Source organism: Chelonus insularis, unplaced genomic scaffold, assembly GCF_013357705.1.
Source record: "Chelonus insularis isolate UGA/USDA-ARS -01 unplaced genomic scaffold, ASM1335770v1 contig_397_pilon, whole genome shotgun sequence".
NCBI classification, from domain to species: domain Eukaryota; kingdom Metazoa; phylum Arthropoda; class Insecta; order Hymenoptera; family Braconidae; genus Chelonus; species Chelonus insularis.
Window position 1 is genome coordinate 1162256 of NW_023276552.1, and position 12240 is coordinate 1174495.

General features: G+C 31.0%; 1 protein-coding gene and 1 non-coding gene across 3 annotated transcripts in view; one reads left to right on the forward strand and one right to left on the reverse strand.

The window, feature by feature from the left end:
• The window catches only part of Ance-3 (angiotensin-converting enzyme Ance-3), a 34506-nt gene that overhangs the window by 20679 nt on the left and 1587 nt on the right, over nucleotides 1–12240 (reverse strand). The window contains exons 2-9 of one of the 2 annotated variants that reach the window (XM_035084540.1): nucleotides 10578–10883; nucleotides 9757–10116; nucleotides 5828–5974; nucleotides 3196–3522; nucleotides 2001–2159; nucleotides 1249–1345; nucleotides 379–522; nucleotides 55–246 (exon numbers count right to left, since the gene is read on the reverse strand). In XM_035084540.1, coding sequence (XP_034940431.1) covers nucleotides 55–246; nucleotides 379–522; nucleotides 1249–1345; nucleotides 2001–2159; nucleotides 3196–3522 — 919 coding nt within the window. In that variant the 5' untranslated portion in view covers nucleotides 5828–5974; nucleotides 9757–10116; nucleotides 10578–10883. Of the gene's footprint in view, nucleotides 1–54; nucleotides 247–378; nucleotides 523–1248; nucleotides 1346–2000; nucleotides 2160–3195; nucleotides 3523–3853; nucleotides 4124–5827; nucleotides 5975–9756; nucleotides 10117–10577; nucleotides 10884–12240 lie in introns of those variants that run through there. The other variant, XM_035084539.1, reaches the window with a different exon arrangement.
• TRNAG-GCC (transfer RNA glycine (anticodon GCC)) lies at nucleotides 2186–2256 on the forward strand. The gene has a single exon. It is a non-coding gene; the product is annotated as a tRNA-Gly (tRNA).

Genomic DNA, 12240 nt, shown 5'->3' on the forward strand with positions numbered 1-12240 from the left:
TTAAGTGTGAATACTTCAATACATTAGATAAAAGGATAAATTATAAAAATTTACCAAGAATATGAGCTGGAAGTGGTGTATGGGTTCCTATTTTTTCTGGTCCATATAAGTCTCTAAGCCGTTTTCTAATGTATGCATGAAGTTCCTCATAAAGTGGGCGGATAGTTTCCCAGACCTCATCGATTTCTCGTTGAAAGTCTGGAGATTCATAAGGAAACATCCAATATTCTGCAGCATCTGTGAAATCTAGAGAACGAAATAGAATACATTCATTATTAATCACAGTTCAGGTTGTTCACCGTTGATGCATTCATTTATTTATTTCCGGTTACATTAAATTATATCTGACAGTAAGTGGTCATGTGTCAACTGACTTACTATTGAGTCTTGCTATTTCGTTATTTAACGTGACTAATTGAGTGTAAAGGTCACGCATTTGGGCACCGCTCCGTCGCCTCCATTCAGTCCAAACCCACTGTAATTCATCCCAGTCTCTACTTTTAGCCATGATCTGTGTAATTTCTAATCGACAAAAAACAATCACAGATTAATTTATCATTCAAAATAAACTATTGTGTAACAGTTTTTAAAAGTATAATTCACTAAATAATTGCTTTTCTATTTTTTCGATCATGTAACAATAATCCCAATCCATTCACTGGCAATTTTTTTCAAGCCATAAAAACAAGTCGTGGTTCATGTGATACTCCATCCAAGTGGTACAATACACATGTATATGAAAAAACTGATTATAATAATAATTATACAGGATGATGTATTTCGTTTGTGTTAAACACCTTTTAAAACATCATTTTAAGAATCTCAAGTCTTGTCAATAAAAACAATAGACTGCCATATTAGGAAATTCACTTAGATAATATTTCTAGAAGGATCATAATTAGAAACCTTCATCATAAATCTATCCTTTTCATTCATATTTTATAGCATTAAATTTATGTTTATACAATATTTCTTTCATTTTATTAACGTTACTCTCTCAGCTCATTTTCACTTTATGGACATCGAATATTGAGTATGTTGTTGCCATTAAGGGGTCCCCAACAGCTTTCACAGTATCTGAACTGGTCAATTACAGACACATGTACAGAAACTACTATATTGAAATGGAATAATGAAAAAATCAATGAGAAATATACTGATCGAAATAGTAGAAAACACCAATTTATTAGATGATTGACACTTTTGATTTGAAAATAATGAATAAATTATCTTTATGATGTAAAATACCTGGATAAAGGCGTAGTCCACACCGGAAAGGATCATTGTGGGCGCATATTGTAGCAGAGTTATAAATTGCAAGCATATCATTTATGATACGATTGTACTGAAAAAACGATCAAGAGAAAGCTCAAATTAATCTATTATGATAATCTTTATAAGACATTCGTATATATAACTAGTTTCGCTTGAGTGCATCATAAATAAATAAGACGTAACTATTTTACGAGAAAAAAATATTTTACTATGAGCTTATATACTCTTAAGAATTCTCTCATCGATTGCGTACCAAGCAATTGTTATTCGCAAACTACTTTCAGCTCTTTTACATGATAAATATTTTTTTATTGTCTACAGTCAATCATAGAAGTCTAAAGGAACACCGTTACTTTTAAATTATTTTTTTAATGGAATATATTCAACAGAAACTACTCTGCATAGCTGGTGTAACGAGTAGCGATGTTCGCAATCAATTACGTAAGTATGAGTGCATTTATACTGGAGGTTAGGTGGTAAATCAGACAGAAACTTCGTCTCCAATGAGGTAAGCAACCTTGAAGACTATGGAAAATACTTTTATTCATGCTCTTAATTCTCACAAGTCTTCAAGACATATTCAAGTCAAGAGAGTCACCAGTGTTGATCATTTACAATTGTTCGTTGCTTTCTGATCTGATTTACTGATCACCCAGGCCTTGATTTATTACTTTGGAGTACGATCCATTGGGAATAATAAATTTCATTCAAAGTAAAATACTTACTCTGTCTAATTGATCAGGTGGTAATGCAGCTGGGCCAACCACCGATAAATATCTCAGTCTTCTACGTAGTAGAGGATCCCGTTGATTGAGTACATCTAATCGATTTATTATTCGCCAAGCATAGTTCTGAAATTCCGCGTATTCTCTCTGCGCTTCCAGCTGTAACAGAAATTTGCAACTTATCAGCATCGATGGTCCAATGGTAGAATGCTCGCCTGCCACGCGGGCGATCCGGGTTCGATTCCCGGTCGATGCAAACTTATCTTTTGGAATTGTTTCCAAAGTTATCTTTTAAAAACTCATTTAATCAATCAGAAAATGATTGAAATTTTCTTTTTTTAATCAATTGACATCTTGGAATGACAAAAACTTGTAAAAAGTAAATGAATTTTCATCCTAAATATTAAAACATATTTATGTAATTGATTCTCAAGTGGCAGGTACTTAGGGAAATGCATTATTTCATTTTTTCTGAATTCCATAATTTGGAAATTACTACGTAATCATAATTAGTAATAATGACAATTGTTATTAGAATGAAAGTCACGCGATTTGCACGGACTGGGCTTGTTCTGAGGGGGATAAGTCATGTTAGTGTACAAAGTGCTTGTCTATTACTCAATTCTTAAGCGCAACGGCTTCAAATACACAATGGCATCACCTGAGAACATTTCCCGTATGAAGACGTACATTAACGTGTTGTCATTGTCTGCACGCCCTTTCTCGTGCATTAGACATCAAGTCTGATTGTAAGTACAGTAACCTGTGGTTATGTTTTTATGAAGGGAAATTTGCGTGGCACGAGACAGACATCAGCCAATCAATCTCACGAATCAAAGCTAGATGAGGTCGAGGACTTGTTTTGTTATTGTTTAAAAAAGCATTCAAGATTATAGTTGAAATTCCTCTCCTTCTTTCACTTAATTAAAATATTAGACGCATGTTACTTTACAATTCGGGTCACTTAATTGTAATTTAAGCAGAAAGTAGCACAAATTTTGTGTAAATTTATCAATGATTTTGTGATGTTGAAACTGGTGGTCTTATCTTAACGAGTTGTATGTCTTCATTTCTATTATAAATAAATCCTAGCAATCAGTTCTACATAAATCTATAAATGATGCTTGAAAGGTAAAAAATTTTGAAAGATTAAATGAAATTATTAAAAAAAAAATGGCAAGATAAGATGACTTACTGCTTGAAATTGACTATATTCGTTCACATCAGTTTCGTAATTCCACTGTGCTGCAACATTATTAGTGCATTTTTTTGTTCCCTCAGCATCAAGTTCCAATAAAACATTTCTGATATCCCGATCATTTATATTGGGTCCTCGGTTGAAGGAGTCTGGTTGGTTAAAAGTATCTGGTCGATCTCGATTGTAAGGATCTACTTGATCCCGGTTGTAAGGCTCCACTCGATCGCGATTGTAAGGATCCACTCTATCATCTCTCAGGGGTGGAAGATCCAACTGACATGAGGCCGAAGAGAAGAAAAACAATAACAGCAAACATGCAGACATCTGAAAGATAATAAAAAAAAAGCTATTATTTATTTACAAAATTTTTTCCTTATTGTAGTACAGTATAATTATCTTTAATGATTATAACTAAATAGTTTTTTAAACATATAATATTGAAAAATTTTCACCAGAACATAACATTATTCCACTCATGTAATTTTAATTATACTGAACTTTTAATTCATTTTAATTTGCATAATAAAAGTTCAAAACAAAAAAATTATGTAAATGGAGTAAATATTAATTGATGAAGATAATTGGAGTAGTAGAACAAAATATCCAGTCAATCACTAAAGTATAACTGCACTAATGAATCTCCCACGCAACTTACGCATCTCCATGCACTGTGGCCAACAACAACCACGAGTACAGGCCGATGAAGAACCTCCATCGCGGATTTTAATTTCCAGAAATTAGAGTAAAAATGAATATCAATAAATCAATTCTTCTTTATTATATTTTATCCGATTATTCAAATATCTGAAAATCAATTCGCTGATTTAAATTTAGGAAAATTATCAATTTCCATACAACTTGTCTCTTCTTCGTACTTTACGTTACTAAAAGTGACATAGAATCGTACGTATACATTTATCTCTGCGTGCGAGCAGTTCGAGCGACACGAGAGGTCATCATTTTTGATGTAAGTGGGGGAGTAGTATAAGTCATTTGTTCTGAAGCTCATTCTTGTAGAAGAAAGAGGTGGAGTAGGCAAATGACGAAGAAACAAAGTGGAAGTGGTACAAGTTGAGGATGGTAAACAAGTAATCGAGGAAAAACTAAAAAGAGGGAGGTGCAGGACGTGATTACAGTACGACCTAAAGTTTAAAAGGTAGGGAGGAGGTCACTTGCATCATATCGTGAACAGTTTTCCCACGTTTGGTCGTTGCTTTAAGGCAACATGTCAGTCTTCTTCTTTCCCTTTTTGTCTTGTCCCTCTATTAGCAGTCATTTGCATTTCGTATTCATCTTTTTTTTACACGTTAGACAGAATCTTATCACCTTCCAACAAGTCTTGTAAGACATCTTATATGATGATAATAATTTTTCGCGCAAGATTAAGATTGCGTGTTTAATAATAGACCGGAAATGATGCATTGCTTCTACCGTTGGAGACTTTGAGATTATAAATTGATATGAATCATGAAGATTGAATAACCATAAATTATTCTTTCTCGATGAATCAATTTGTTTTAAACTTCAATTTATGAATCAAAAATAGGAAATTTATCTATACTTACAAATAACTAAATGTAAACAGTGTTAAGTAATTATTACCCTTGATCATACAATGCTTGATGAATCATATAATCCAGTATTATAATCTTATTATTATTTAAAGATCGCAATAATCTAGCATAGAGAGAATACTGACTAACTCTCAATTAGCATAGCCATCCAGTTATTACGTTATTGCGGTATTTCGTCGAGTAACTATCATTCAAGTCTTTGATATAGAAATGTGGTTAAATGAATAAAAACCGCACCCAACAAATTACGATCAAGTAGAACACTTGTCTTCACAGTCTAGGCCAAACAAGGAGTAACCTTGAATTTCAATGTACGTAGGACTTGTGGTTTAATGACTATAATTACGTAATTTAGTGTTACATACACGAAATTATTCACAATTAACGCCTTCAACCTGGAACGATTTAATTTTTCGGATGAAAGCAAATAGTTGAGAAAATCATGGAAGGTCATGACCATGGTATCAGGTCATCACAGCGTAAAATAGAAATTATTGATTGATCAGCTTTCATGTAATGCTCAGTTGATTCGAGCAATGAAATAGAGGACAATGATGATGTGTGATAATAATCATAAATACAGAAGCATGTACTTCACAGTAATTTCTTGGTATAAACAATACTAATATTTCTTGAAGATAAAAAATGCCGGTCCCACGGCTAACTCGGCCTCAAATCTTGAGTTCAAGTACGTTGAGAGGGAAATTTACCGGTCTTTATGGCATACAATGTCCTGTTGAAATTGATTCTCAATAATAAAAGAATTGTATACATAATTAAAATTGCTAAGTAGATATTGCACGGTATTTATATATTAACACAACCAAAGTAAATAAAAAAATATTTCTTAATTTTCTATTTCAATATTTCCTATTTTTTATGCTGAGAATATAATTCAAATAGTCTTTTTAAAAATAAAAAATAATCAAAGGCGAAAGATCTGTCAATTTTTTGCTAGGAATTTTTTTTATCAGTATTATGAAATGTTGTCGGTGTAATTGAAAGGGATTAAAAGATTAATTTTTAATTTTAAAATAAAAAAATGGTTTACGTACTCATGTTTCATATTCTTCAAAAAAATCCATATACTCCATTATTTTTTTCAGTAAAAGGAATGGCGATTATTCATTTTCAATGTGTTCTTCTAATCCGTCTATCATTCATGTTGATGCATCATCTATGTACCGGTGGACAAGAGTAATCTGTAACATTAGATAAGCATTAATGAAGACAACAGGGCTGCATAGTTGGTGGATTAAGATAACCGTTGTTGCTTTTGACAAATGATTTCAATAGATCTGTACACAAATCACACTGTATAATTGGATCAATAATGTCTCTTCAATATTAAAAATGAACGATTAATTCTTTCTTTCAGAGCGTGAGAAAAGCTCTGACCTCGTGTGTGTCATTTATAAATTATAATTAAATCTGTTGTATAATGAATCATAATGATGTAGACTAGATGAATATTATTCTAGTGAATCGTTAAGAATGTTGACAAAAAAGACATAATTATTTTATGAACATGTTAAATAGTAGAAAATTTCTTTTGTTAATGATTCTAATTATTATAAATATAATCAATTTTCCGGTATGAAACGTTTTCACTCTTGTGCTTGCAGAATAAAATACACTTTAAACAACAGATTGTTTACTTTTATGAGGAATTTTTCAAGGCTTCAATAATTATAAATTGTAAACATGAGTATTGAAACAATCTTTCTCGATGTAGAACTCATTGTAAAGTATGCATTCAACATAATTGACCAATTAATTAAATATTAATAATTATTTTATTTAGTTAAAAACTTCCTTAATTATTGAAAATTAAGATTTATTGATCTCATGTCTATAAAAAATCAGCTTTCATTTTTAAATAACAATTTATTTTATCTCTAAGAAATGATGACTGCATTGATTTATTAAGCTGTATGACATTTAAAATTGGCAGTTTATTTCCTGTTCTCTAATTGGAATTTTATAATAATTTCTCGTGAAATGTATTACTCAACTAATCAACATTTACAGGTGCCTTTTCCACTTCATTGTTCCATAAAAGGTTGCTAAAAACTTTTCTAGCCTGCAATTTAAGAGATAATATGTTGGAAAAGAAGCTATCACACCTTATAGATTGTCACATTATATCATAACTTGTAGTTTAACAATGAGATGAAATCTCAATTAATGAATAAAAAGACATAAAAGCAATGAATAGAAGTCGCTAGAGTTAATGTTGTTAATGAAAGTATATTCAAAGGAGTAATGAGTCTTTCAACAAGGATGCAAAACACTAGTAAATCTCGTCGACTCACGTCCTCAATCTGCGCGCTCGCTGAATCATTGGAAACAAGTATCAACATATGTAAAACTAAACATTACACCTGAGGCACGTACTTTAGAAAACCTAGAATGGAAGTGTATATTTTACAAGTATACAAAAAAGATGATAAATAGAGTAGAATCAATATTAAACGATGCCAAGTAGCTTTGTTCTTTGTGAAATTGATGAAAAACTGGTTCACACACCAGTGATTTCGTCCAACAACACTTGTCAGCACTTTTTGACGTTACTATGGTTCCTTCAAGGAATCACCTTCACTTCAAGGTTATTGAGTTAATGGATGTGTTAAATTTGAGTCGACACTCTCAGGGAATTTAATTGACATGATGTAGTCATTATTTTTTTCGAAATGATGGGACACATATAGAATTCGTAATTATAATTATTTAAACTATAATGCAAGAAAACAATTTTTTTATTTAACATTAAATGTGTTCAAGATTAATAAACATAAGTTCAATCTGATCAAGAATGCTAAGCACGACTAAAGTTAACAATACAAATGATTAATAAATTTATTCTTTCACATAAATAATGATCATAATGATGATAAATATTTTTAAATATTCTTTTTAATCATGAAATAATTTTAGTCATCGTTATGAAGAAAAAAATTATCTTAGAGTAGATGTATCTATTTTGTACTGTTAAAAAATTCTGTTCACGTCGCAAGCACTTTTGAAACGAATTTTCCATTTTTAAGACAATAAAGAATTACGAAATATTCCAACGAGAACATCATGCATTTACGTCGCATGTCAGAGGAGAAAACACCCGCATTAGTTTGCATTTTTTTATGAAAGTCTTTGGAGACTTGTGAAAAAACTATTTGCCTTTTATAAAAATTAACGCACCGACGTGAACATTTTTTATAATGAAATTGAAAGACGTTTGTTGAAGAATTGAAGGCTCTCCGTCATCTAGACTGGAACATTGTTGGCAAATTTTTAGTTCAAGTACAATCCAGAGCAAATACCTATCGACATTAATACAATTATATGAATGATATCTTGATTCAAATGAATCAACTATTCAGTCTAATTTTAATTCATAAAATTGGTAAGATACGTAATTGTAAAAGCGTAACATTTTTTTACCTAATGTACGTTACGTTGACATATTGCGCAGATTAAAAAAGAATTCCGACCACCAACTAGCTTTAATTATAGAATAATTAACCATTTCTCGTTAAAGTCAATTTGGTAATCAACTGTTCCTGAAATTATATAACAATACACAGACTCGAGTATCATAAACACGCGATAAACTAAACTAAATTTACGTAGATGAGTGAATAGAATGAAGCATTAAGTGTAAAATAGAATAATTGGATGAAACTAGAAAGTATTCAGAGATAGCATAATTTCAATAAAACAGACATCTTCATTCGATTGATATTCTGAAAGAAGTAGAAGTTATGAAGAAAGTTAATGTGTTTTTAAAGAAAGTGAAGCATGTTTTGAAACAACTGTAAAAAATATAAAATATGCATATTAAATAAAAAGTTGGAGCGGTCTACCCCTGGATATTCAGAGAAATTTAAAATATACTTTAGTAGCTACTTCGAAAAAATTGACGTCTAATTGACTTCTTTGACATTCGAATGACAAGTGGGATTTTTCAGAAAGATTATTAAAACTGAAAGTTTTCAGGTGATATTCCAGAGAAGATACAAATGCAGATGAAATGATTACATCCGAGTAAATACATTGACTGACTCAAGGAGATTATTCCATTAAGTGGTCAGACATGCAGCATCTCGTGGTTGTTTTGTTGAGTGAAAGTGTCTACTAAAATAAATATTTAAGTATTTAATATCATGACTTAATACTTTCAACATATGTCAGATTATTTTTTAATAAGAAAATTGTATTTTTCATGTAAACAATAGTTTTACCACGCTTCTTTTCATTCATATTTGTGGGTTTTACCCATAAATAAGACATCATACATCATGACATCAATTTCCTGTTTATTATCGTCTCTAGGTAATTTTATAATTGTTTACTTCTAATATTTAGGCGTGACAAGATTTATTTGAAGCTCTGGTACGAAATTTAATAACAATAGATTTGTGAGAAAATTGAGAAGTGTTTTTTTATCATTTTTTCATAAAATTGGAATTTAATTATGATGGATTGTTTTAATAATAAAATTATTCTATCAATGAAGTTTTGAAAAAATATGAATATCCTTTAAATCACAATCATATATTTTTTGATCAATATTAATTAGACCGTAGCAGTGAATACCACATCAATGGTTTTTCAATGAACTAATAACTTTATCATCTAACTTTTCTTTTTTATATCAAATAAAAAAATCTAAATCCAATCAAGGGAAAATTCCATTTTCAAATTATCTACTCCAATATCACCACAAGCCAATATGTTTAAAATAAATAGGAAGTACAATTTTATCGAAGGGAACAGCTGTGCGAGACAATTTCTGGCAAGTGGCCATGAACATGTTCAGAAGATCTAGAGTAAAGTACGTGCCAAAAAATAAAAAATTGGTAAATCCTCTGTTCCTTATGTATCAGACAGAATTCCAGCATTAAATTTAAATACAGTGAGCTACCTACGATTATTATCCTTACCATCATTTATGTCTGGTAATGTTAGTAAATATATTGTTTACCTTTAAATGAGAATATTACAGCAACATCACCTGTTACTAAACCTAGTAAACCTCGAACATGAACACCTGCTAGAAACCTAACTTGTCTGATGGTAGTTTAGGTAGAAATCTACGATCTTCTGTACTTGCCAGCAGTTGGAGTCAGTCCAGCAGATAATAAACATTGTAATTATTATCTAAATGGTCTTGAACATTAAGTAGAAGAATAATAGCCTTGATAACTAGAAGACAATTCAGAAAATTGTTCCAAAAGACTTTAAGGTTTATTATATTCTCTTGGTCCAGGTGCTGCTATTAAATGGTCTCCTTTCATTTCCATGTTAGATAATATCACCCAGACTTTAATCTCCAGCAGAACTTCTGTAAAAAAAAAGTTTGCAAATGTATTTGCCAATCTCAAGTTGCTAAGAAGTGTATTAATCTATTTTGTAATCGTGTCATCGTATTGCATAGATCTATAGAACTACTTAGTTGCATTCTATAATAGTACGCATTCCATAACAAAATGCTCTCTATTCGAACATATTGACTTTCACACGTATCGTCAAGAATCGAAGACGCGTACGATTTTCCAGTTTTCAATTGAGAAAAGTTCTAATCACGTACTCATGCTAATTTCTAATCTTTTAAAGCCGATGAAGTTTGCATAAATTAAATATGAAACCTAGAGCTACATGCAAGAAGTTGTCAAATAAATAATAAATAGACTGTTATTTGAGTGAATTAACAAATACATTTGAACGTTGAATTTAATTATTGTAAAACGGTAACTTTTATTTTTTAAATGTTATCTGTATCAATAAATAATGTAGTCCAATTACCTCTGTTTTCTGTTGTAATCCATAACTCCTTAAGGTCACATTGCGAAGTGATTCAGTGACTGATAATGTCACAGGCAAATTTAATAACCCCATAACAATATTATCTGTTAGGGTGAAAAGATCCTTGTAGGCGTTCAAATTCTTTTCAGGTACGTTTGCGTACCTTTCTTTGAGTTCTTGCGTTTTTTATGCGATATATGTTCGATCAAACGTGTCGAAACTAGTAGATAGATCACGAGATCATGACGTAGGGTTGCTATCAGACATTCGCCAGAATTTCGAAACCTCCACACGGACGTTGGTGTCCTGTTAAGAAATAATTAGTTTAAGTTTTTGAAATTGATATCTGAATTCGGATAAATAGAAATTGTGTCTGATTAAATTAAGAAAGGAACGCAGTCATGTGAATTTGCGAAGGCGAGTATTGACAATGTAACCTTGTCTAAATGAGTGCATTTGTATTTTTAATTAATTCTTCAGATGATTTAACATTGGCTTTCTTAATAAAATGAATAATTTACTGAAAATGACGTACGTCGTACTGGGCTTAACCGTGAACTGAATTAATCCATGGATGCAATACGGAAGTGAAAATTTAAATTTTTTTGTGATTTTTATGTTTAGTCATAAAATATGCTACTGTTTTTATCACCAAACTAATGAAAAGTAATAAATCATTTTCATTAACATATCTCTATAAGCAATTATATCTGACATTTCTGATTTTTCTCATCCAAGGGCGGGGAATCTATATTACTTGATGGAATGAAATCTAGGTTATGCCCATTGAGTTAGCGTTAATACCAATTAGACGCTCGCCTTGGCTTCCTTATCATGTGGGTACAATTGTAGGGAAAAAATATTATAATTCGATGGTCAGAATTCATTCAGACTCAATACCATGATAATTGTGTATTGTTAAATTTTAATGCAACATTATAAGAAGTATTGAGTAACACTCATTCTAATTCTAAAAGCGAGGCTATAAATTTTTCAAAATACTTCAAAAAACAAACATGACCATCAAGAAAATTTCTCTAAATGGCCTTAAAAATATTAGTTACGATATTTTCAAAATAAGCTAAAAGAATCAGTATCCTTGGTCATTTCATCAAGGTTTAGTAATATTCAAAATAAAAATTTACAAGGAGACAATATCAGAGAATGAAAAAATATAAAATAATTTGAAGCTATCCAATGTCATATTTCTGGCAGAGAACAAAACATGAGATTACGGTAATGGTGTTGAAGCCTAGTATAATAGACGAAACATTGACCAGAGGCCGAATGTTGAGACACTGGATTTACAAATGATTGTGTAGAAAATCTAGTGAACAAATACACAGTAGCATGCCAAATTGATTATGTTGAAGATCACGGAAGCCGTGGAATAATTACTTTCACTACACTGAAAGACATAATCGTGCTTTTGCATTCACCATTAGGTTACTCTGTCCCTCTGTCGATTGTAATCGTATTAAATGCAACAGCTGTTGTAATTATGCAATTAACTGAATCAGAAAAAAGATATTATAAACAATTGCATCGACAAATTATAAAAACAACCGATAGTTTAATAATGTGAGGCAACTAATAGAAATTATAGGGAAAAACTTAAAGACTGATAAGTACCTCAAGTATTAATTGTAATCTGCAATGGTAA